At 41.6% G+C, this 27,367-nt stretch overlaps 1 protein-coding gene across 1 annotated transcript in view; it reads left to right on the plus strand.

Annotated features, from left to right (window-relative positions):
* Window positions 1–55: 55 nt before the first annotated feature.
* Window positions 56–27,367, plus strand: part of ITGA8 (integrin subunit alpha 8) — a 160,834-nt gene continuing 133,522 nt past the window's right edge. The window contains exons 1-8 of the mRNA XM_019532605.1: window positions 56–197; window positions 364–488; window positions 15,679–15,779; window positions 18,735–18,858; window positions 21,981–22,042; window positions 23,164–23,209; window positions 24,290–24,415; window positions 26,816–26,860. Coding sequence (XP_019388150.1) covers window positions 76–197; window positions 364–488; window positions 15,679–15,779; window positions 18,735–18,858; window positions 21,981–22,042; window positions 23,164–23,209; window positions 24,290–24,415; window positions 26,816–26,860 — 751 coding nt within the window. The 5' untranslated portion in view covers window positions 56–75. The remainder of the gene's footprint in view (window positions 198–363; window positions 489–15,678; window positions 15,780–18,734; window positions 18,859–21,980; window positions 22,043–23,163; window positions 23,210–24,289; window positions 24,416–26,815; window positions 26,861–27,367) is intronic.

Genomic DNA, 27,367 nt, shown 5'->3' on the forward strand with positions numbered 1-27,367 from the left:
ACGAGAACGAGAACGAGGATGAGCATGCGGATGCTGCTGCTGCCTCCCGTGCTGCTGCCGCTGCTGCTGCCGGCGATGCTGTGGCCGCGCGCGCTCCTGGCGTTCAACCTGGACGAGGAGCAGCGCAGCGTGTACAGCGGGCCCCAGGGCAGCTACTTCGGCTACGCCGTGGACTTCTACATCCCGGAGCCCGGCACGTAAGTGTTCCCAGCGCCCCCCTCGAGCCCCCGTCCTAACCGGACGGCCCCTCTCCCTCATCGGAGGTCGCTGCCGGCGCCACTGCCCGGCTCTCCAGGTGCCCTCAGCCCCTCGCCTCACTGCTGCCCTTCGTTCCCCAGCACTGACTTCTCCCGTGTTTTGCAGGGTGAGCGTCCTGGTCGGAGCTCCCAAAGCCAACACCACACAGCCAGAGATCCAGGAGGGAGGAGCCGTGTACTACTGTCCTTGGCCAGCCACACAATGCAAGCAGATCCCCTTTGACACCACTAGTGAGTACACTGTCTGCCCCTGATGCTTGGCGTGGTCTTGCCCCAGTCACCTCATCCGGCAGGTCGTCTCCACGCAGGTTTCTGTGGCCTCCCTTGGTGCCTGTAGTTTTCTAGAGAAGTTTGTGTGTGTCTGTTGTGGGGAAGAGTTGAATGGTCCCTGGGGAAATGGCAGTCCTGTGACCTTCAGGATCAGTGCATGGGTCCGCTTTGTGGCTCCTGTTCCCCAAGGCTCTGAGGAAAGGGGTTTCAGTTGTCTTAGATGGAGCTGTCTATTTGTTTTGTCTCCTGAATGTTCACCCCTTGTTTCACGTGCTTCTTTCCGAAAAGTGGAAATCTGCTGTTAATCTATAGGGTTATTCTCAACAAGGGATGTTCTGTCCGCTCCAACGGAGGAAGTACCTTGTGTTGCACGCTTATTTAATTCTTCACAGAGAGGAAGAATTTTCTTTCAAAATAATAGATGTTGGATGCAAACTGATGTAGGCATAATGTGAATGGATTACATCCACTTTCAAAATCCCAAGACAGATGTTTCTTATTTAATTAAAGGGAACACACATTTTAAACAGCTCAGGCTGTTTATGCTTTCTGGTGCTTTCTCTTTATAGCACTTGAAAATAATTTGAACCCAGTGTTCCAAAAAAGTTAACATTGACTAATTTAATTTCAGATTTTTCAATTTAATCATTAAAGAAAAAGTTACAATTTTCTGTGTTATTTCTTATTAGTACTCTTTATTCATGCAGCTATGACTATAACATACCAAAGCCTATTGATATAAATGTGATGGTTCATTCACACCACTTCCATACATCCAACAAGTCAATTTTGCATGCTTCCTCACTCACCCATACTCTTACTGTGATTAGCCTCAATCAGGCTTAGTTTCTTGTAAGATATTTTTTCAATGCAGGGCAAGAGCAACTCCAGTCCTAAAGAGCATGGTACTGAATAGAGATATACCTATATTACTTATGTACCGTGTCAATTTATATATGCATGTAGATTTATATGAACATACATGTACAGGGCATGTCCACTGTGTTTGCATATGTGTTTGTGTGCTCATATATAGCAAAAAATCCTCTTGCACCTAATATTTATGTCATATGGGCAAATCACTTCTTTACAATGCTGGAAGTGTAAAATATGTTAAGTATTAGGTATTTACCAGTTTTAAATCTGAAACTTCCAATTCCAAAGGAATAATCCATTGCATTTTAAAATGTTGTTTTGAAAAAAGAATACAGTGGAAATGTAGGGTCAGATCAGGTCGTCCTAAGGAAAACGCACAAAGGGGTTGCTGAAGAGACTCAAGAAATCTCCACAAATTTTCGTTCCTATTGACTCTGAGAGAATATGCCACTGTTTGGAGGAGGAGTTCAGATCTGTGAAGCAGGCAGGGGGGCATAGCTGCAAGATGTTGACTACATAGATATAACGAAGGCTTTGGGCTGTGGTGTTGGGCCAATGTTATTTTGCATCCCAACTAGATAATTTCTTATTTTTATGGTAGGCAGTCCAGAACTCTAAGGTGAAGCACAAAATGTTCTCAAGAACTCCACAGAGGCAAAGCAAATCTGTGTGCCTGCAAGGGATGGAGAGAAGAGAAAGGGTTTGGGTACCAGGGCATGTGCCATATATTAGTGGAGAATCTCTTTTGTGCGATCTGGCAGTGCAGAGCACTTGAATGCAGGAGTAGGCTGGAATTAGAATAATGTGTGTGTGCAGTGCTCTGCATATGCCACCACTTATTCAGGGAGCATTGATTTAGTCAAACATTTGTGGCCTTACATCAATTCTCTTGCCCAAGGAAGACAAAACTAAACTTATGGTAATGCTGCAGTTGGAGGTATGAATGCATCATTGCTAGGCATAGTTGGTCAGCTTTGTCATGGGTTGCCTCAGTGCCTGTGCCAATGGAGATGTGGTGATTGGTGTAAGAAACACAAGCCCAGGATAGGCTTGCCCAGCATGCACCAGTGCTTGTGCTGCCATGGCTTTGCTGTTGCTGGCACCCTTGCTAGTAAGCTTCAGGCTGGGTTTTGTGTGCCTTCCCCAGGTGCAGGTTCCTCACCCTTCAGAATATTTCAGCTATATTAACATGTTTTCTGCTACTTTCATTTCATTTGTATCCGGAAGCAGAACAGGCAATGTAGACTTTAGTCTGAAGGATGTTGTTTTAGATAATCTCTTTTAATATATTTCCCATCTTGGGGATTTTACCAATCAAAATGTTCTGAGAGATATCTTCAGCCTATTCCACCTGTCTAGGTACTTGCTGTACAAATCCCTTGCACACTAATGCATTTATTCCTCCAAATACCCTGAGAGGTATGATTATTCCCAGTGCACAGATGGAAAAACTGAGTCACAAAAGCAGTAGTTAAGATTATCTAAGATTATACAGGAAGCTCGTGGTGTATCTGGAAATTAAATCTGGATCCATTCATTCCAGTTTGTGGCCTTAACCACAAAATCATCCTTTTTCTCATATTAGGAACTTGCACTAACAATTAGGGGAAGAGGAGCTGATTTTTAAGGGGAGTGTTCCACGTGTGACAGCAGTTTTTGAAAGGTTTTGTAACTAATTACTTTGATATTTTGGAAATGACCTTCCAAAAACAGAAAAGAGAAAATTGTTACACTGTCTCTATGCCACGAGCCTTAATTTTGATGCATTTTTATACAGCACTTACAAAGAAAGTAGTTTTAGCTCGGCCCTACCCCAGTATTAGCTGCTTAAGGAGATGTATTTGCTAAGCACAGAGAAAGGAAAACAAACTGCTAAACAATAATAATATACTTCAAGACCAGAATGTAATCTAGGGTGGTGGATAGTGAGAAATAATGTTTTACATGTCACTTAAATGGCAGCAGTATCAAGAATTTCCCTAAATTATAAATGCAATAGGTCTCTGATATGTTTTCATATTATGGAGGTATAGTATCCCCTTGACATACATGAGTAACTTGCTTGCATTATGCTTATGCTTACATTTTCCCAATGAGGGGAGACTGTATAGCATATATGGATGTATTTCTCACTTCTACTGCCAACATTAATTATAAGATTTAAATGAAGCAACACAAGAATGTTCTGTGGAAGAGAGCATTCTTCTCAATATGTGTTTTACTCTTGTGGTGTGTGGTCCATACAAGCCATCCTTTAAACTCTCCTGTAATGGTTATGCTTTGCTTTTGGAAAGACATTGTATCGCTGGCCAACACTACTTGGATAAGTGGGGCTTGCATGTAATTGCATTTTATTATCTACCTGAGGTAAATAAACCGAATTTCAAACATTCTGTTACTATCCACCATCCTCTCAAATGTAGAAGAGGGAAGTTGGCAAGTCTAATATAAAAACCTATCAGGACCCAAGAAGTCTTGTACCACATGGTGATATTATTATAAGATGTACATGAAGCTGCTCTGAAATAATTCATGGATACTATATACTACTTAGTATACAGCTAGTTACTGGTTCATTTATTGTATGAATGCATAAGTTTATTTCAAAAGGGAATACAGTAACCCAAACAGGAAAGAGACCATTTCTCTGCAAGCGTCTGAGGGTTTTTATAAGAGAATTCTGTTCAGGAAAAAGCCAAGGAATCAGAAAATCAAAAGAAATGTGGCTGGTTTGAAAGAAGAGAGTAGTTGTTCAGGAAGGGGTTCAGGGAAACCAGACTGAGAAAAGAGGTTTGTCAGGTGTCTTTTGCCACCTTTAGGGAAAATAGCTCTCTTTTGCTGTTTTAAAATAAACAGTAATTTAGTGTTAAGAAAGCCACCCTATAAACTGCTGCTTGTTGATTCCTGAAGTGGAGAACCACAGGTGCCAACCCCAACTGAGACTGCTAGGTGAACATGGTTGACACTCTGGATACTGTAGCACCGGTCCAGGGTGGGAATCTGTATTTTTTTATTAGAGATCTAAAACCAGTGTGAATGAATGCAAAGTGACTGCTTTGTAATGATGACATTAACAGTCATACATTATGCTTTGTTTCATATGGCAAATGTCAAAAGGCAAAAAACCTTTCTGGGTTGTGCAGCTTTCTTGCTACATGTTGGGCTTCCTTTCAGAAGCTAAGATCACATGCTTGCAAATCTGGTAGTGGAAGGAGCTACCACTATTTTCATTATGGCATCAAACATGTAGCCAGGGTGTAACTGGTGTCTAGTGACAACTATGAAGCAAGTTTTAAATATTTTCATTGCTTCAGAGCACTGTGTTCTAACTACCAAGTACAAAGCGGGTTCCTTATTATTCTACTAATTCTTATTTTGTTTGATCCAATATCCCCCCAGACTCTCCTGAACGGACATCTAGCCAACCACTAGAAAAGTTTTGTGTTACTTCTGCTACTGTAAATGGTGTTTACATCAATATTTGGCAGCTGGGTATCATAACAGGCAGGCAGACATTTGACTCGAATTGTGGTGCTTCCCTAAGTTGCTTTCAATATTTAAAATCCCTTACAAAGATGTATTAGGATCTGGGACAGGGGGGGAAGGTGGTTGTGGTGGAGGGTGAGATTGAAGTGTGCATTATGTTCCTGTTACTGTTGTTTGTATACCAGAGCATGTTCAGTTAAACCAAATATCCTAACTGAAATGAAGTGTATGTCTACATTATACTGTAATGAAAAGCTACACGAGCTAGCTCTACATTAGCAGTAAAGCAGTGTTAGAGTGAAGTTCTGTATGGACTAATTTACCATGCACAAAAGGGAGCTTGCTTAGATGTACACACACTATTTTGCAAGAATACAAATAATGCATTCATATGTACTTGGATTATTTGTTTTGATACAGGCTTCCTAAACTCTTCAACAGTGGATTATTCCAAATGGTCATAAATCAGAAGCCCATCAGTTTATGATTATGGTCCTTTACAGCTGATAAAACTAGCCAAAGTAGTAGGTACTGCAGGTTTTTTTTTGATGTTTGACTTCAATACTAAGAAATCAAAATGTTCAGTTCCCTGTGCTGTACCGCACAAATACCTACTTTGCTCATAGACTTTGTTTTTTCCAAAGAGTTGGTCCAGTAATTTTCCAGAGCACTAGACTAAGTTCTGATCCTAGTTCTGATCCTGGTTCCTTCTTCCCAGGTCACTTCTTTGCTTTTTTTTCTCTTGTCTAAAGTGGAGCTCATAATATCTACTTCTGTGGTAGCTTTGAAGTTTTAACTATTAGAGTCTCCTGGATGACATTTGGTCTGCCAGTACTAATGTGATTGCTGTTCCTTCTATAGGCCAGAAGGGGTAGCAGGAGAGCAACGTGGAGAAATCTTCCCCCCTAATTAAATGCATTACTTTTAAAAGACTCAGAACATCTTGCAGCCAGGACCAAACTTGAATCCCCTCCCTAACTAAATATTTATGCATCAGATCTGTTGGAAAACTAATAATATGCATTGTAAAAAAAACTGTAATTTAAGTTTTAAAATGTGGCACGTGATAGCAACAACTTTATACTTTTTTGTGTATAACCCTATTTTAAAAAAGCCAGCACAGATGGAACATTAACTTGCTAATCTTCCAGGATTTGGTGTATGCATTCTGTCCTTTGAGTGTACTTTATCTTACAGTGGTCAAACAGTTTTCAAACTAACCAAAGAAAATATGAACATCCTGTCAAGAATTAAGAGGGGGAGGGGGAAATCTAGGTCAGCTCTGGCCAAGCGTGCAGTTGAGAAAAAGCATGAGCCAGTTTGGCCAGGAGTTGAGCTGATTGTAACAAAATCCAGGTACTGTATAAGTAAAGGATGTATTGTGAGACTCTGGAGATTTAGTTACATGAAAAAAACTATTAACTGTAAAGATGGTGAGATCTTGTGAGAAATTTAGAATCCTCTTACAAAGTAAGATTTGTATCTGGAGAGAAAATATGAAGGGAGAAAACATTCACCCCACCTTCAAATTCTGACACCATTCATTCAGCAGCACCAGTTTTGTCTTACTGTGGGCTTAATGATTCACATGGAGAGTTCTGATTTATGTCAGATATGTGGTTCATTTTACCAATTGTCCAAATTTATTCTGAGAAGTAGAAGAGAGAAAAGTACCTTAGCTGAACTGGCCCAAACCCGATGTCTTTATTCACATGTTGTTTGGGGGTTGCATGTATGCGTTTATCCAAGTTTTAATTCGGTGAATCTTCAATTAATCTTCCTTTTTCCTAACTCAGGGAAATTAAAACTAAAAACTTTTTGATTTGGTCCAATTTTTAATTGAATATTGTTGTTATACAAATAACTCGATAAATTAGCACAACAAAAACCTCATTCATTTATGCAAATTTTGTTTAGTTTAAAAATAGACTCCTCTTCATAAGCCCCGAATGTTTAACTAGTTCATAACATTAATATCCATGGTCCTGTAAGCTGCATCAGGTTACCAGGGGTCCACTCTGAGCCAGGCTCTCTGGTTCCCTAGGTTCAAGTTCCTGCCTTGTGACTGTGCTTTGCCTCTAAACATCTTAGGAAGACTCAGAATTAGTGTCACTGTGAATAGCAAGGATAAAAATGAGAGACTCACTGTTTGGGCAAAATACAGGCTTGGAATGGGTAAGTTGTCTCTACCCTGCAACCCTACAGAGAGTGACTAGAAATAGGCACTTTCTGGGAGTGGGCAGGTTTCAGGTGGAGGTACCCACTCCTACAAACCAGCATTAACAGGATGAGGCTGAAAGCTAACAGTGGGAATCTGCAGTGAGACCACTAGAGTATCGGCATCAGGTGCTGCTGCTTATTGCACAAAATCTCACCTGAAAGCAGCAGGAACAGGTTTCTTACTCTGCGGAACAGTTAACATTCCTTCCATGGAAGTCCAGTACTCTTTTCCAGCATAAAAAAAAAAGTTTAAAAAAATCTTTATGATGTTTCTTTAAAGTAGTAAAGTGGGAAACAAATGTTGTAACTTAACATGGAAGCATCTGGCTTTTTAAAATGATAAAATGCTCTCTTTTCTAGCCCTGGGGAGTCACAAGATATGAGTCTGAGTATTGTGTATCCTGGGCTTCAGCCATGTTGCAGGGGGAAAGATACTGCATTTGCAAGAGTTAAAGCAGAAACAATTTGTTGCCAGCTATTTATACATGCATATGATTAATGTCTATTTACCATGTTTACCCAAACTCAAGACAAGGTTTTTTCCCACATTTAACATGGCAAAGCCCCTTGTCTTGGATTCAAGTATGATATGATAGAGGCCTGGTCCCTGCCTGGGATCAGGGTCACAGCCACAACTGCTGCATGTGCCCCCTACCAACTCTGCCCCCCTATGCTCCCTTTTCCCACTGCAGCCTCTGCCCCTCCAGTTCTGGCTCCAGCAGGGCTTCATCCCTGCTATAGCATGGGAGAAGGAGCACATAGTTGCTCTAGCCCCAGCCTGGCCTGCTAGCAGCAATGGTGGCAGCAGCTCTGGCTCAGGCTCCAGCTGTGGGGCCAAGCTGGAGCTGCCACTGCTACTGAGTTGGACTGGATCCAGATCAATGACATGCTAGCCTGGAACAGGGACAGAGCCCTACTGGACCCAAAGGGTAACTGGTAGGGGGGCTGCCAAGGCAGCAGCAGTAGGGGAGGCAGAGGCTGAGGGAAGTGGCAGGCAGCAAGGGGTGGCAGGCACCCAGGGGCAGTTGCTAGGGGATGTAGACATGGGGAGATCAAGTAGTGCAGGGGTGCAGGTGCTGGGATGCACAGGCAGGAGAAAGGATAGGTGTTGGTGGAGATAAGTGATGGGGGGGAGTTGTGAGCAGGCAAGGGGCAGAGGTCAAGCAGCTTAACTCCCCCACTACCTGCCCCCCACCGCTCCCAGAGACTGCTTGATCCCCTGCCACTGCTTGCCTCATTGTAGTGGTGGGAGGATGAATTTAGGACCTCTAGTAATTAGATTTAATACATGGAAAATTAAAACAAATTTATACATTTTCCAAGTAAAGCAGTCGTCTTAACTTCAAAGTCCTCTTGAATTCAGATAAATACAGTATGTACATATTTGTATTTAAACATTGCAGAGAAATACTTGCCTCTTGCAAAGCAGTACCTCTTGTGCAGTGTCACTAGGGCTGGGATACGTGTGTACATTATATTTCTTTTTCCAGATTTTTTGAGGATGGAGGGGTGAGCTCATGTAGAAGTATTGTATTTAGCATAGTTTAGATCAGTGGTGTTATGGGGATCATTTTTAATCCCTTTCTTCATTTGAGAAAGTTGTTAATTAATTGTTAACTGCTTGTGCATGTGAGGTGTGTTAAAGTTATTTTATAGTTCTAGTAGATGTTGGACATTCGATATGGGGTGTTTGAATTATTTTTTCTACTAACATTTTTCTACTAAATAAACCTATTTACTGTTCTACTGAACTACTCTTCAGTATTTCTCCATATGCATCCATTTAATCAGATTCATACAAAGAAATTTCCAGGTACAAATCATGTAGCAGTGTCCTTGGCTATTCATATGAGTCCTTTCTCATTTGGTAAGTGAAAATAAGAGTTGTGCCTACTTCTGAAAGGCTTGGTGTAAGGTATACAAGTCCTACATTTACATGTGCATCTGTTATTTACATGTATACTTTAATGCCCCCTCTACATGTTACAGGTATCACACAATTAACTGGTTAATTGCACAATTGCCCTGAGACTAGGTACTTATCACAGCATAGAAAGCTCTAACAAGCTATAAAGTTAGACCTTGAAAATATGTGCTAACTTCATAGCTGGTTGCTATCCAGCTTTAATTTGTATGTGTAGCAGGGTCTCCAGCTGACAGGGCTCCCAGCTGCAGGAATGGGGCTCCCAGCTGCAGGGATGCACCATGTCCAGCTGGGGCTGGAAGACCCACAACTAAAGGAGCTCCCATCCCCAGCAGCTTGATTCTGGGTCCCAGCAGCACCTTGCAGGTTCAGGTCCCACTCGGTCAGGAGGATCACAGCTGTTGTGATATCCCAGCCTTGGTGGTATGTGAAACCCTAGGACTGGGAAATAACAGCAGCTGCGATCTCTCAGTTTTGTGGGTTTCACAAACCCTTGGTGCTGGGAGATTGTGGCAACTGTGTCTCCCAGCCATGGAGGTGCATAGAGCTGGACTCCCCCTGCACTGATAGTAAGGTGCAGTGAGATCTATTGCATGTTCCCACAGTTGTGCCTCCTGCCAGGCACATGTGGAGGCAGGAGGCATGACTGTGGAGGCAGGAGGCATGATTGTGTGGATCATACATTAGATACCCTTGTATCTTTGCCTCCATGTGTAGAGGGGCCCTAAGGGCAAAACTGTGACCTATATTGTGTTCTAACATAGTTTTAGTTTTTACTTTGTGGATTCAATTTTTTCTACTTTCACTGCTCTATGGATTTACTCCTACAAGGTTCCCCACAAAACGTATACTTTATGCAGCATGCTAGATCTTTTCTGAACGCTACTGTTGCCTCCTACTCATGGTTCTTTATCATTAATCATCTAGCAAATGTGGTTATCCAAACACTCTTTTCAGAGACACCACTATAATTCTGATTAGAATAACCTCCAATGTGATTCAGTTGAGTTTTATTGATCACTGAATCATAGAGAAGTAGAACTGGAAGGGTCTTCCAGAGGTCACCTAGTCTAACCACCTGCCTGAGGCAGGATCATCCTTATCCAGACCATCCTATATGATCCATAATCTAAACTCTGCATAAGACTACCATTGACCCTGGCACAAGACAGACCTAACACAGGTAAAGCTGGGGAATCACGGCAGCCAGCATCCTGCTTTTCTATATGAGCGTTGATATAGGCTCAAGAGATCACCGTAGAGGGTCACGCCTCTCGCTACAGAGGAAGGCAGAAACCCTCACAGTCTGTACCAATCCCTGACCATGGGGTGAAATTCCTTCCTGATCCCAAATATGGCAATCAGTCTGACTGAACAGAGAGGAAAGATCCTCTGGCCAGGAACCTCCAGTTTCGGTCAAAGCAGGAGCATTGGCACACCCCAATCAAAGTCCATAGCCTTGGTTGTAGCCAACACTATGCCCTTGCAGAAGCGTTAAAAACACTCTCACACATGTAGCAGAAGCAGGTAGGGCATGGGGGGGGCAGGGGCAACCAGCAAAGCCTAGAAACAAGGGAAATACCCACCATAGAATATAGACATAACTACACCTAGATCATCCCCAGAAAGTGGCTGTCCAACATTTTTAACATGTCCAGCGATAGAGAGTCCACAGTTTCCCTAGGCAGTCTGGGATGCTACTGACTTGAGTATCTGGCTCTCTCCATGGCTTTGTTTAAGTTCTTTGTTAGGTCATGCTTCAAGTAGGTGCCATATGGTATGAGTCACCGAACAAATTGAGAACGTGTGCAGTGTTTTTTGTTGGGGTTTTTTTGACCCACTGGAAAACAGTGCTTCTGCTCAGAAAGCTGTACTTGCTATATGTATGTACTGCTGTCCCTGTGCAGGCCAGGATAAAAAAAATCAGTCCCATGGTAATGAGAATATCTCAAGACATGATGATGCTGAGTGACTGATTTAGAAACACTACAATGCTAGCTCCATTCATGGATGACTAATAATGTTCATTTTCATTTGTTCATAAGCCATATTCTGAGGTCACTGCCCAGACAGGATTCCCATTGAAGTATATGATATTAAAACTTGGATCACAATGTCTTTCTTGCACAGATTACAGCCTCAACAAGGCTGGGTGATGATGTTCTGAGCAAGGAATCCTCTCTGCTCAGCCAATGAAATAGCAACAGAGAGGTCCCTCCAGACTCTTGTTATTCCCATTCTCCATCAGGGAACTGGCTTGTGGATCTTTTAGCCTTTTCCTGCCCTACATCCATGACTCTTTCAACACATACAAACAGAGCCCTCAGGTCTAGCACAATGGTTAAGCCACATGAGTTCTGTGCAAGCTTTGCCCTCTGTAGCTAAATAGGAAGGGCAAGCATTTGCCTTTCTCTGTAGTTTTAGAAACCGTATATATGTCTTTTGCTATTGTATAAATCTTTTCTCATTCAGGCCAAACTCCCAATGGAAGAAATGGGTTTGATCTGAGGTAAAGACTACAGGATTAGGGCCAAACTGGAGAAGCTTTAGCCTGTGTATAGATTGCAAGCATTAGAGAAAGGAAGTAGTTACAATGCTAAGTAAGATTTAGGGAAACCTAGGTTTCCTTCTTTGCTCTGTCACTGACTTCTGTGTGATTGTGGTCAAGCTGCTGATGTACAGGTGCACAGTGGTACTTAAGAGTTAGATGGTGCAATATCTTGGCACCATGACACTTAATAACATCTTCATCCTCAAATTAGGTGCCTACAGCCATCATAAAATGTATAGGGAGAGTTAGGTGACCCCTCCCACCCGCAGTGCTCATTCGTGCCTACGAAGGCGGGGTCGGACTTGATGATCTGTCTAGGTTCCTTCCAACCCATTGATTCTATGATTCTAGGTGCTAAAGAAGCAGAGGGTTAGAAATATTGGAGTAATCAGCTACCTAAGCTAGCCAGGAATGAAGTGCAGAGAAGCGTGGGGAGTTTGTACCAGAAAGAAGTGCCTGTCCTTGCAGACTTGGGATATAACTGCCTCCACTTGGGATGCTGAGTCATGAACTTCTGGGGTTTGGCGCACAAGGCAATCAGTGGGCTGCTTTTACCCCACACTGAGCATCAGCTTCTTTCCTGCACCACCGCTGCTCAGCCCAGACAGGAGAGCCCGGAGCAGGCGCAGGGTGCATGGTGTCAGGGCTGCATGTATGTTGGTCCCTGCTGTTACTGCAGGACTGGGGCTAGTGGTGGCAACAGCCAGAAGGAGCCGCCACTGCCTGGGATGTCTAGAAAGGCAGTCCAGCCATGGAGTCACTTCAGCCCCACTGCATGCCCAGGGGGCAGCAGGATGTTCCATGACTGGGCAACGCCTTGGCAAGGCGGAACCAAGGGACCCACCACAGGCCGGACAAAGCCCCTCCATGGGCCAGATCCAGTCTGTGGGCCATAGTTTCCCCACCCCTGGCCTAAAAGCTTTATTTTCAGTCAAAACTGCATTCCTGAACATTGCCTATGTTCAAATCTACTGGTTTAATTTTAAAAGGTAGTTTTTAATGGTTGAAAGCATTTGAACATTGGGCTCCATTAGGAGAACAAAGCAAAAGTTATGGATTAAAGGAGAAGTGGGAGTTTGCTGCTTCTACAATTCTGTGCAGTGGCAAAGTTACCATTTAAACCACATTACACACTTCTACACATGCTATTAATGCGATATAGACTTACTGTGCAGTAAGCTTTCCCCAGAAGCATGTCTACATGTGCACCCTGTTGGGAACAAATCTGCTCCCAATGGGAGCAGCCCTGTACAGCTGTGCCTATGCTTCTCTGCCTCCCTGCAGTAGCCAGGGGGAGCTCTGGGCTCCCCCAGCATGCTAGCCCAGGGGCTGGCAGGGGGCACAGGGGCTGGTTCTGATGTGTATGGAGCCAAAAAACCTGTGCTGGCTTCTGCAGCAGCTGTCTCCTGGCCCTGTACACATTTGGAAGGGTTCTGATGTGCACAGGGCTCCTGTGCACATTGGGACACATAGGTGCCAGTGAGCCCCTTGCCCAGCAGGGCTTCCCTGCTCAGCCAGGGGCTTGCTGGCAGCTGCCAACAGATCTTGGCCAGTCCTCTTTTGGGTGGGGAATCCCTGCAGGGCACAGGGCTCACTGGCAGCTGCCTCATAAGTGGGACAACTCCTGGTGAACTCGCAGCTGTGCAAGGAAGCAAAGAGCTCCCCAGTCCAGTGCTGCTTGGCTCCCAGCTCCTATAGGGTGCCAGGAACTTCACAGTGCTGGGACTGGGGCAGGAGAGGAGCAGAGAGTGTCCCTGTCCTGGCACTGATAAGCTCCTGGCTCCTGGAGGAAGCTGGGAGCTGGGCAGCACCAGGACTGGGGACAGAGAACCCTGCTGTGTGACTGACCAGGAGCAAATTTGCTCCCAGTCAGCATCTACCCAAGTGCTACTGCACAGTAACTACTGCCCAGTTAATCTAGTACCTCCCCAGCAGGACAGCTCTGCAACCGGGACAGGTCCCAGCCAGCCCCTGCTGGGCGGAGAATCCCTGCTGGGCACAGGCTCACTGGCAGCTGGCCCAGTAATGGGGAAGGTCTCAGCCAGCCTCCTTCTGGGTGGGGAATCCCCACCTGGCAGGGGGCTCACTGGCAGCTACCTCACAAGTGGGACAGCTCCTGGTGAGCCCCCTGGCTGAACAAGAAAGCAGAGAGCTCGTTGCTTGGTTCCTGGCTTCTTTGGGGAGTCAGGAGCCACACAGTGCTGGGACGGGGCACAGGGTAGGAGGGAGCAGAGAGCTGCTCTGTCCTGGCTCCTGGAGGGAGCTGGGAGCTGGGCAGCACTAGGACTGGGGACAGAGAATTCTGCTGTCCTCTGTGGCCCCTGCTGTGTGACTGACCAGGAGCAAATTTGCTCCCAGTCAGCATCTACAAGCACTACTGCACAATAACTACTGCCCAGTTAATTTACTACCTGTATTTACTAGCTAACTGCACAGTACACTAATTTACTGGCAGTAAATGCCATGCATGCACAGGTAGATGGTGACGCTTTGCTGTGCAGTAGATAAGTCTACTGCACAGTAAAGCATCTTGTGTAGATGCACTCACTTAAACTTAACTAGGTTCTAATGCTCTATTAATTTATTTTTCTTACATTGTTTGTGACAATTTGTGGTGACCACATTTTGCATCATGGTTTCTGGCTCTTTTGTTAGTAGTGATTTAAATACTCTGATTATTATTGGTAAAACATAAACATTTAAAAATTGTATTGGTTCACATAATGAATTTTCTGAAACTTTCAGATTCATTTTTTTTCTAATCCTGTAATCATATACCTAAAAACTATTTAAAAAGTACAGATAAAAGTGCATCCCACCTATTTCCCGTGTGTGTGTGTGTGTGTGTGTGTGTGTGTGTGAAATAGGCAGGATGCACTTTCATCCGTACACTTTTATCTGTACTTTTTAAACAGTCTTTAGGTTTATGATTACAGGATTAGAAAAAAAAAAGAATGAATCTGTGAAAGTTTCAGAAAATTTTACGTGTATCTCCTAATTCAGCTTATATCACCAACATTTACCAGAAGTTACTGTACACCAAAGTCTCCAGTACCACAACATTCAAGGAATTAAGATGAGTGTCTCATCTACTACTGCGTGATAAACATACGGAAATCCTGGCTTTTTAATGGTGACCACTATATTCATTACAATTTTATTTTTCACATAAATCCAAATAATATAATATGACGATAAAGAATTCTCTGTGTTCCAGATTTGACAGTATACACATCTATTTTCTCTTAAAATGAATAAAAAAAAGTATGTTTGTGAAGTACTCCTTGGTATGAACCAGAAAAAATGTAAGAGAATGCAGATGTGAGGAGATATGGGTAATTTGCCTCGTATTAATTGAGAAGTTCACTAGGAGTGACTTGTGAGGGAAGAGTATAGCTTGGGAACATATGGGAAATCAGTTTACTTCAGAAAACTGAGGCTGAAAGGACTGCATGTCTGCTTTTTATTAAAACCTGAAATGTATTATAATTGTACCATCTTTACCCAGATGGCTCCTCTTACAGTGACATCTGCAAAAGTGAATGTAAAGCAGGGTTAAGGAGCTGTCTCTTGTGGTAGTGAGTACACATGTAATGCAGTTAAGAACTACATCTATTCCCCTCTTTAATGCTGGTTTTTGAATGATGCATGCTGAGAAATTTCATTTGATGGATCCAAAATTATTACATAACATAGTTGTAAAAGGATAAAGCTATGTGACCATTGAGAATGGGGTTTTTTGTTTTGTTTTGTTTTGTTTTTTAGGGGGGGTAAATCAGAAATTCCCAAATAAGTAGGCTTCTTGCTGTTGATGTAGGGCTGGGCATTTCCTTAGTTTCTTAAGTTTTTCATTGCAGTTAAAAAAAACAAACATCTGGAATGATTGCATGTGAAGTTCAGAGAAGAATTTTTTTAATTGACTAATGATATGTAATTAAGCAACATTAAAACGTCATTTCCACATTAAAATGAATGAAGATGACAATGGATGTAACATAATCCATATATCCATTAATATGTTCTCATGCATCTCTAATGAACAGAGAAATATATGTTTAAATGACTTGTCAACATCCCGCTTCTTTTTTTCTCAGACAATAGAAAAATCAAAGTCAATGGCACCAGGGAACCTATTGAGTTTAAGTCAAATCAGTGGTTTGGGGCAACAGTCAAAGCTCATAAAAGCAAAGTTGTGGTAAGTCTCATGAATTTGGTATTTATTTTCAGATTATTTTTACCTTTTGTCAGCTGTGTATTCTGCATGTGTGTGTGCATGTTATAGATAACCCTATGTTTCAGAATATACATATATTCTAAAATAGATATAAATCAGATAGAAGTAAGCACTTTAAAATGACCTGATTTGAGTGTTAGAAATGAAGAGTGATGCCTTACTTGTTATGGGAACAAATAAGTGATTTCAAGGAATAAGATGGTGAAACTTTTGAAGATGTTTAGTGAATGATAGGCATATATTTAAAAATCTGATTGCAAGGATCTATGAGGAGTGTTAAATACAGAAGTACTTAAACAAATTCAAGAATTACAGTTGGAGATCAATGGATATCAATACACATTTTTGACTGCTTATGCCAATATGAAATATTTTATATGCTATTTATTGTGTTTAACTGCTGTGTTGTAGCCATGGTAATAATGCTGCAGTTTTAAACAAGAGGATTGCTTTTAAAGACACTTAAGCTGTGTCTACACGAGTGTGGATGTTTGTTTCCCTGTGGACAGGAAGCTTGTGTCACTGCTACTTGTCCCTAGGGAACATCTGTGCCACGTGCCCTCTGGCATGCAGCAGGTTACCCTGGGTGGGGTAGGGGCTGTGCTGGCTCCAGCAGCCTTACCTGGGGTTCTGGGGGCCTCCTGGGGCTGCAGCAGCACCGATCCTGCCGCTTGAAGCCTAGGTGGCAGCCAAAGTGTCTCTCCAGCCAGCCAGGCTCCAGTTTCAGGCGGTGCACAGTGTTTGAATCACCAGCTGTGCACTGCTCCACTTTTTTTTTTTTGTGCAGGTTTTTTTGACCCCAGGATCTCCCCAGGTTAACCCTCCCCTCCCCCGCCATCACGGGGAACAGCTGAATGGGTCATATGTGGCGCCACAGATGCGTTTGCTGCGGCACGACCTACCACATGGCTGTGCTTGTCTGGACACAGCCTTAATGTCTTTTTTCTAAATCCATAATGGTTATTTATATGATACATTTGGTTTTATTCTTATGCTGAGCAGTTTTATTGCAAAGTACAGTGAGATTATGCTGTAGAATTTTAACAGTGGAAAGGAGGCTTAAAGCTTAGTGATGCAAATCTTTTAGCTGGTCATACTTTACTTTTCTTATAAGTAGGAAGCAACACCTTTTCTCCTGGGATGTGCTGAAAGCTGTTTCAATTATTATTTAATGGGAGTAAGGAAATGCCGTACTTCTAAATAGTCCATTTTGTGGTTAATAACAGAAAAGAATTTTGACGTAAAACAGGTGATGAATAAAACATCATGTTCTTCTGTTACAGAACTAGCATGTACAGTTAATTCCCTGTAGTTTTCATTTGAGTTATCATAGATCTCAATTCTCATGTTCAGTACCTTCATTTGTCTCCTTTTTGTATGTATACTTACTTCACGTAGAAGTTGGTTACACATAGAAAATATTTGTTAAAATGAATAATGTTAAGATAAATCTTTGTTAAAAAAATTATTTAGTACAATAATAATTTGGAATGGCTGAATATTTGTCAGATTATAAGCCAAAATGTAATACCTTCTTACATACTCACTCACTGAATCTTAGAATGCCTCAATCTGAATCAAATGGAGGGTGAATAAAGCTCACCATTTGGATCATTTAAGATGAGTTTTCTTTTCTCCCACTGGCTATCTTCAGAACAGTTTTGCCAAACTTTGTAAGTGTTGCTAAACTCATTGTTTTTCATATGACACTAATTCTAAGTAAGAAAATTATAAATTTAATCTTTAATAACATTGTTGGGAAGGGGGGAGAGAAAATACAACTACTTCCTTGAGATTTTTTTTTTTTACTGTATAACAATAAAAATGAGTCCAATACTTTATTGTTGTGTAAATAAACTATACTGCAGCCAAATGTTCTGAAATGCATCTAAAGTCCTTATGACAAGAAATGAATTAATTTCTGTTGTGCTCTATTTTCCTTCTTCTGTATGCTATTTAGACTGTAAGCTCCTTTAAAGCAGATGCCTGTCTTATGAATGAACATTACTTTACAGACATACAAGCCCTGAAATTGCCGTAAGTTCTTTATCGGCACAGGGATCTATCCAAGTGGAACTTCATTGCAGGACAGGGCATTCATGGTGATGTGACAATGACAATAATACACTGCTAGGGAGAGACTCGGATCTACTGAAATTGAGAACAGAAGGCAAGGCAAAGAGGTCTCTTTAGCAGATCTCTCTCTCGCTCTCTAACTTCTATTATAGAATGTACTGTATTCTATTAAATAGCTTACCATCAAGTTTACTTGGAAAAATTATGCTCTGGGCCAAATCTTACCCCATGTAAGAAAAGCAGCACAGAATCTAACCTCAGGAACACTGGCAAAGGTACTCCTCAGCTGGTGTTGTCTTCTCTCATTTCTTTATGGATTTGAGTGAGGTATCCATATTATGGCAGACAGTAAGTCCCTGGATTACAAGAGAGAGAGAGCCTAGTCATGCCAGAGGTGTTAAGTCTCAACTTACAGAACTGAAACATTTCTACTACAACAGTGGTTATCTTGAAAACCACCAAACATTGAACCAGGGGACTCCGTAACTAACAGCATGATATCTACAGCATGAAGCAGAGGACCAAGTTCCCTAGCTGAGAGTTTTAAACTCATATCCTCTGTGTATTAGGTACAGAGAAGCATTTCTAAGGAGCTTAAAAAGTGGGCTATGTGATCTGTTAAATTTTACTTGTTGAGGGACAGGAGTAAGAAGATGAGATCTGCTTTTGTACTGTGTGATTAATGACATGAATTGATTAAATCAGAGTTGCAGGTTATGAAGCCTCAGGGAGCATTTAATCAATGCAATATGATATTATCTATCCACATGATAGAAAACTAACACAAAAAACAATTTTGTATATCAAGTGCTTGGCAATATATGATTTCTCTTTTGATAGGCTTGTGCTCCTTTGTATCACTGGAGGACTCTCAAAGCCACCCCTGAAAAGGATCCAGTTGGCACCTGCTATGTAGCAATTCAGAACTTCAGTGCCTATGCTGAGTACTCTCCTTGTCGCAACAGTAAGCTTTAAAATAAATGACTTTCCATAGAACCAAAGCTGTAATTACTGGTTTCAGACTTTCAATTGTAGTGAAGCTTTGGCTAAATGAAAATTACTGACTGACAGCATCATGCTCAAAGAGAATATGAAGAAAAATAAACTTCAAATTATATGTCTCCAGATGGGTGCTTTATCATATAATTAAAAGAAGAGAGATTAAGTAAATTAGGTTTGTGCAATTATAGTGATGAGATAATTGACTTAATTTACCAGGGTTTAAAATGCAGCAAATAGATCTTTAAAAATGCATATCAGCATTTAGTACTGTTGCTTATATTTATTGCAGAATTGCCATACTAGGACCAGATCCTGTACTGATAGTTTGCTTGCATAGTATTTCTGGGGTACAGGCAAAGTATAGATGAATGGTTTTTGTGTTACCTAACATGCTTCATTGCATTGTGTTGGAACAATGGATTCCTGTGTACTTTCAGGACACCCTCTGTGCATTACTGCTTGTAGATGAATGGAGAAAGACAGGATCATGAGCTAAGCCCAAGTATACCTAGGAATGCATGAAGTACTATATACGGATTAGATCAGGGATTCATTTAATCCAGTACCCTACCTCTGACTGACTGTTTCCATTATTAAATTGTTCAGAGGTAGGGGGAAAACAGTAGATAAAGACTTGGATTTTTGAAGGGAGGTGTAAGAAGTAGTAGGAATTATGTGTTTGCTACTATAAATTTGGATAGTTTTTTTGGCTGTCTACATGAACTCAGTGATATTTTTTGTAAAGATTTCTACTGCCACATCATGTCAGGTTCCTATACTCCAAGGGCATTAACATCAAAGTGAAGTGTCCATCGGCTTTAATGGGCTTTGGATCAGGCCCCACTGAACAGCTGGAGTGTGCAGACGATAGCCCATTCACAGACTAGGAATAATTGCTCTGTCATGGTGTCGGGTTAAGCCAATGCCAGCTGCCCGTGTCGGGGCCGCTTACTGGTTGCCGAGTTTATCCTCACCTTCGATTGGGTGTGTCACATGTGCCTGCCTCGCCTGCCACGACTTTGATGTTAACGGAGTTGGTTCGTATGTCCAATGCGTGCCATCCAATTATGAGACTCTTCGGCGTCCCGTGGGTCCCAAGTTTCTGAGGGCTCCGCCACCCCTACACCCTCGCCCATTCCACCGGGATGATGGCTGCCAGTGTGGTTTGGCCACATGTCCATACGTTGCCCACGTAGTCCCCAAAAGAAAGAGCAAAATCAACACAAGCACTACGACAAAAGGGCTTCGCCTGGTCAGATCAGCTGCTTCAGCCGGACTACACTCGTCCTCCAATAACAACTCGCCCTCTGTGGGTCAAAGAGTCCCTAGTGAGGGCTTGACCAAGTTCTCCCTCCTCCTGTTAAAGCTCTCCGTGAGCTGTGCCCCTATTATGGGAGCTACGGTACCCAGATTCAAATTGGGCCCTTCTAATATAGTCTTTACAGTACCCGGCTCCAGCTGGGTTCCCTCCCTTCCCAGCCAGTAAATCAACAGTCCTGTACCCCTCAGGGGGCTTGCCGCTTGGCCTCAAGACCCCAGTTGGGGTTGAGCCCTTTTCCAGAGGTTCCTACCGGCACTCAGCATTGCTCGCATCCTCTGCAGCGCCCGCCGGCCTGCTCCATCACCTCCACATCCTTCTTCCGGTTCCGCTTTGCCTCCGCTTGTCAGCCCAGGCCTCTCTTTTATGCTGGCGAAGGAAGTACCGGCCCCTCCCTTCCCCACACACCTGGCTAAGGGGGATTTCTGCCTGTCTCCTTGGGGCTGCGGGCCTGGGGCCACTGGCCCTTCACTCAGGCTGGGAGCCAAGGAGCCTGCTGGCTCTTTCTCTCCCTCACACATGGTTACTTGCTACATGGAATTGTCCATAGCTGTCATCTGTAAGATAGCAAATATGCCTTCCTGTGGAAATGCTCACAGAAGTGGTAAGCTGTTGTTTAGTTTAGTTGTATAGTGCCAGCTGTTCCATGTATTGGTGTACAGTACTAGTTAATGCTGGGTAATAACCTAAGATCTCCATGATTGTAACTTAAATTGGCTATTTATTAAAAGGACCGTAAAATAGTCATACTGCAAATTGCCTTCAACATTCTAATCACGTGCAGACTGACTTGCTAATACCTCCTCCAAAGTCTTCTCTGCAGTAGCCTATACCATGTGCCCTAACTGTATGCTGAATGCTAGAATAGTGCTGGTCACTTCACAGACAGATGTAGAGGCTTGCATTCTCCCTGAAGTATTTTTCTGTTGGAGCTCTAGAGATAATATCTTGTCATGTAGTGAGGATTGCCTGTTTTCTGGGAACATTTGTTGGGCCAAAATAGCCCAGTGAATCTTTCTAAGATGTGCAAGAAGATCCTGAGACCTCAGTGTACACAAACATGTCTGGGGCATCTACTTAGAGGTCCAGGCTTTCAGCATTAATTTAGCTCTCCAGTTAGCTTCAAGGTTGTAGATTGTTTTTACATTGTATTCATATCTTTTCCAAGAAATCTAGGAATCTGTCACATGTAAATATTGAAAACAAATATATATTCATAAGAAAATAATTGCACATGCTCATCTGCCTGCTTCCAGGATTAAATCCTGGAGCTCAGGATTTGTGCAATAAGTATTGTATTTCACTTAAAGAGCAAGAATAGCTCCTTAGAGTGCTTGTATGATTCTGCTACATGTAGATACATTAAAACCTATTCTCCAAGTTAAAATTAAAATCATATTGCATAAATACTTTCAGTTCTCCTTCATCTCCTTTCCCTGCCTTCCATAATAAACTAAAGATTGATCCAGAAACTGGATGCACATCATCACTTTGAATCATAGGAGATAAACCAAAGCTAAAGTATTTAGTCTAATCATCCTCAGTGTATACCTGTCATACAACAGTTTAAAACAATATGTTGTTGTTTTGGGGGTTTCTGGAGGGGTTTTATTTTTGGGGGGAGTTTGGGATTTTTTTGCTATCACTGTAAATCTCTGCACTAATATCAGTCCTTGAGAAATATTGGAGTAATAGCAGTAAGGTTCTAAGTAGGTTCTACTTGGGCAACGTGAGATAATAAAAGATTCATCTTTTGATAACTGCAGGCAATGCAGATCCTGAAGGACAAGGTTTCTGTCAAGCAGGCTTCAGTTTGGATTTTTACAAGGTGAGATTCTGCTTTTGAATTTCTTAGATTTTATTCTGGTGTTATCCCAAAGGGCTTCTTCCTTCACTGCGTCCAAAGCTCTCTGCCATCCTGGTGACTGGCAGTTTATTCTGATTTTGTTTCAAGTTAATTTCTTTAGAAAGTTGTTGCAGTTTCCCAAAATTTGTGTATTTGAAACTTAACAGTTTCATTTAAAGAACAGATAAAATATGTTTATCAATTTATTTTTGTTGGTTGCATGTACTCCATCTGACTTTTTGATTTGTCTGGTTTCCCTTTCAGCCTGTGCTTATAGCAACGCTGTGTTGCAGTAATCACCCAAACCTTCAGAAAGAGCAATGATTTTGGCTACCTCAGCTTTTGGTGTGCTTACCTTGTGTTGCTTTCCAGGGGCCATTATTGCAGAAAGTGAAGACCAACAGCTCTATAGCATATTTCAATTAAAATAAATTATATTAGACTCCTTTAGAAAGAAGACAAAGCTGGTCAGGCAACCCGTGCTTTGTCTGGAGTTGGGGCAGGGAAAATGTGTTGTGAGCAACATGGTTTAGTAACAAGCAGTAAGAACGAGCACTAAGAATATCTTGGCAACTAATGAATCATCTGTGCCACTGCTAGATCACCAGAACCTCACATGTGTCTCTAATCATGTCAACTGTTTCCTGTTTTGGTGTCTCATTGTTTCCACTTCACATGCACATTTTTCTTTTGGCACAATTCTTTTGGCACACTTCCCTTTGTTGATAGGCTGTAAAGTGGGTAGAACCCATTATATTTAGCACTGGTTTGGATATGTTAAGCATTACCATTGCCTGTGTCAACCTTTATTTATGCTTAGAAAGAAATGGCTTTCTTTTAGAACTGTTGTGTAGCGGCCAGAGGACAAGTTATCTCCATGATTGAGGAGATAACATCTAAGTCAGCCCTTATGCTTGTATTTAACTTTAAAGTGAACTATTTTAGTGATTTCCTGAATTGGGAGCTCTGTCGTATGTTATAGCCCTGAAACAATGCTATTTGTCTAGATATAATTGTTTTAATTGTTCCTCATATTTATGTTTTTAAGCTCTGAAAAAGGTATCAGTCATAGCTTAATATTGTTCCTTTCTGGTTTTTTGTAGAATGGGGACCTGATAGTAGGAGGACCTGGTAGTTTTTATTGGCAAGGTATGTTCATTTGGTTAACTTAAACTAAAAAGTAAAGTGCAAAGTGTAAGAGGAAAAGTTTGTTCTAGTTTCTCAGTGTAAGGTCACAAGCATTCTCGTCTCACTCACACAAGTATAAATAAGGAATAACTGCTCTGAATTCAATGAATTGTTAAGCAATCAGTGCAAGAGAGATCAGAATCAAATAATGGATTCTACAAGACATGAAGCAAACAGGTATTTAATATATTTATGTTGATATTTTTGAGCATTTGTCTTTTAAGTAACAAGCTGAACTGTATTTTCATCTGGAAGAAAGTGTCATTTATGCAGTAATATGTACAACTTACAGTATAACCTACTGTTTATTAATGATGGGAGTATTGCATCACATTATGCATTATAGTGTATGTATTTATAATGCAACTGTGAAGCTGGTATCTTAACATTGCATTTTATAGATGTTTGCTTTCATTTTGGCAATGGCAAATCTTTTCTCCTCCTCCCTTGATTTGACTACTTGTGATAAGGTTCATACATCATTTCTGCTGAGCAGGGAGATGTTTTTAACTATGTGTGAGGCCAGTTGTTGTGTTATACCTGCATTTTTGCTGTCATTAAAAGAGGAAGATTCTGGTTCATCATGACTCGATGCCAAAGAATCTATAGCTTTGTCCCTTCCAGTGAAAGAGCGCTGCCCTTAGCTTCCCATGTCTTATTGATCTGTATGGAGAGGCTTTGCCTGTCAAAGTTTGATTTAGACATATGTAGGACTCCGAAATATACCTAGAATTACAGTTATGGTTAATAATGTATCGTGCTCCATGCTATCCCCCTCCTTTTGAAAGATGAGGAGAGATATTGGCTTAAGTATCATCGTCAGACGCCCAGACTGGTAGTAGGAAAAGGCTGCTCCAGCAGAAGTGTCTGCTCTTTATAAGGGCAGTGTTACAAAGATTAATTGTTTTGAACATGATATAGTAAGTGGTGTATGAAAACCATGTCTTAAATTACAGTTAATCTTAAACTGTAGGTAACCTTTCATTTTAGGAGTTGGCTGTTCTTTAAATCCTTTTAATTTGCAATGTTGTTTGAATGCAGGTCAGGTAATTACTGCCAATATTGCGGATATCATCACCGATTATTCATTCAAAGATATTTTAAGGAAACTAATACGAGAAAAGCAAACTGGAGTGGCCCCACCATCATATGATGATAATTACCTTGGTAAGATATATATGCCCAAAAATCAGTGGCCACCTATTCATGTGCTCCGAGGTGGGTTGTTGTTTTAATTAGAGTGGCATTCAGGAGCTGCAGTGTCTTATGTTTTCAGTGTCCTGTGTTTCAAAGTGGCAGCTGGGTGCTTTAACTAAAGCTCATTTGATGAGCTTTAGTTAACGTGCCCCAGCCATCATTTTGAAATGCAGGGATGCTGAATACACAAGATGCTGGAGTGTGCTTATTAGAACACTCCAGCAGGCTCAATTCATTAAGTCTGCTCCAGCATGTTCTAATCGGAACGCATCAGAGCTTGTGCAAAAATGCCCAATAGAATGATCTTAACGAGAAAGCAAATCTTGAATTATTTATGCCCCAGTTTGTGAATACTTGGAACATGCTTCCCAAGCACAGGAGCAATCCATTAGTTTGCTAATAACTTCATTAAGACTACTCACATGTTTGGCCTTAAGCACAGTTATACATCTCTGCAACAACAGATCCTAAGTGTTGTGTGTGCAGTCCTCCTTAGAGAGGCTATGGAATCTTCATTTCTGGAAGTCTTTAAAAGAAGACTTTAGATAACTGTGTATTGGAGATAATTAAGCAAGGATGATCCTGCCTTGAATTAGACTTCTCAATGCCCCTTCCAGCCATATTTTTGTACAGTTATTTTCTATTCTTGTTTTGTCTTTAATGTAGTTAAGTATACATTAACTTTTAAAATATACATCATTCTAGTCACAGAAAATTGATTAAGTTTATGATAATTAGAAACTATTTACTGGTAAATTGCTGAATGAAAAGAAATATTATTTTTGTAATGATTTGTACAGTAATTCTTCTCTTACTGAAGTTTAAAAAACAAACTATAATTGACTTTACTGACAGCAGAAGTATGTCCGAATGCATAAAAAACAAATACAATATCTCCTTGACTACATGCTTTAAAAGAAAGCTGACAGCCTGCCCCATGAGAACTTTGCATAATGTATACATATATCGCTTGTAAGAAATGTTGCTTTCTTCTCCATGATTGTAGAAATGCTGTACTGTCAAACAGTTCAGTGCACATAAACTGCTTCCAAAATGGTCGAAAGCAGTTTAAGTTAAGGTTGGGTGGATGTAGTATCAGACTTAACTGATTGGTTTATTGAACTTCTGTCCCAGATCCCCTCCAGATTCAAGTTAACTCACAGTCTTCCAGCACTTCAGGATGCTTTGCACCTCCCCCACAACTCCCCCCCCCCACGGGGTAGATGGGTTAGCCCTAGCCCAGGTGCAGGCATTTATTTTGGGCAGAGGGCCGCTTACTGAGTTTTGGCAAGCCATTGAGGGCCACATGACAGGCAGCCCAGGGCAGATAATTTTCTAAATTTTTAGGGGCCTTGTGGGCCAGATAGAATGGCTTGGCAGGCTGCATCTGGTCCCCGGGCCGCATTTTGCTCACCCCTGCCCTAGCCCAAGCTGTCTGCTCCAGCCAAGCCAGGGAGGTATGCTCTAGCACAGTCTGGCTTCTGGTCTGGGCCACTGTGGGCATGTGGCTGCATTTCTGGGATCAAAAGTGGATGTCTGTTCACTTGCTTCTCAGTTCGATCTATGCATCTTAGTTCAACCTGCAAAGATTGAATCGATTCAGCCTCAGGCTTTCTGACTGGCTGTACTTAGCCTGGAAATTAAGCATCTAATTCACAACAGATGTGTACACATGTACTTTAATATGCAGTACCCTATTCTACTGTGCATTAAAGCGGTGTGTAAAAAAACTGGGCTAATATGCTAATGCTCAGTAGAATAGGCTACTGTGCATTAAGCATTACCTAAAAAGTATGCACTTGTGCTATAGTGCATTTGTGCAGCCTAATGCACATTTATTTAGTACCTCAGAGGTACTAAATTTAATGCACTTTAGGAAAAGCACATTAATGCACTTGTAGACATACACATACAATCTTTTGTAAATTCTAAATCCCAGTAGGACTAATCTGCATCTCTAGGTGTCTAAATATCTTTGGAAATCTGTCTTTGAATTACATTAATAGTTAAAACTGGAGAGTGAAACAAATGGACAATAAATAAGTATTAACTAAAAACATAGCATTTACACATAATTTTTATGTGAATTATAAAATATTAATGCTTTGAAGGCTAGTCTTGGGATATAGTTAAATTGCCAGACTGTTCCCAATGATCTAGGCCTGCAGACTTAGTGAGCTTTTCAGACTTACAATGAAGTTGGTCATAACAAATAACTTTTCTTTGTAATCCAGTCTTGGATATACTAGTTTATAACATTTTATAGAGATTATTGGACCAGAAAACAAATCTGATTATTCTTCCAGAAATGTCTTTCTTTGGAACTAAATGATTTGTCAGGTTCTGTTCCTGTAATTTATTTTTAAACAGGATACTCAGTGGCTGCTGGGGAATTTACTGGCGACTCTGAACAAGGTAAGAACCCTATGTTCCTGACTGCAAACCATCTGACTGGTCACTTATCTGCTTACTGAACAATATAATGGCTTTTACATATTAGAAAGGTAAGGAATAGTTCAGAGGAATTCCTGAAAAGGAATAGCGTTGTCTGTACTTAATATGCTTAGACAGAAATCTTACCTTGGCTGCTGTATCCAGAGAGAATGGAGCTTCATCAGCCAAATCTCTACATCCTTTTGCTTAGCTGTATTTTCTCCACATTGGAAGATAGGAATATCCTCCACAGTGAAGATAGCTGGAAAACTAGCTTTTGTCTACTTAGCTCATGTATCCAGAGCAGGGCAGGATTGGTAGCAGGTTGTTCAAAAGTTCATCATGGTCTGTTGGTATGTATTCAGGTGTCTGCTCAGTGCTAAAGCCTGGTTTGCTCCAGTTAAGCTGCCGTGGTACCACAGTTAACTTGGATATGTCTTCATATACTGCAGTTGCACTTCCAACTACAATGTAGGCAATCTCTTTGAA

The sequence above is a fragment of the Crocodylus porosus genome, unplaced genomic scaffold (assembly GCF_001723895.1).
Source record: "Crocodylus porosus isolate Cpor-Errol unplaced genomic scaffold, CroPor_comp1, whole genome shotgun sequence".
Classification (NCBI taxonomy): Eukaryota; Metazoa; Chordata; order Crocodylia; family Crocodylidae; genus Crocodylus; species Crocodylus porosus.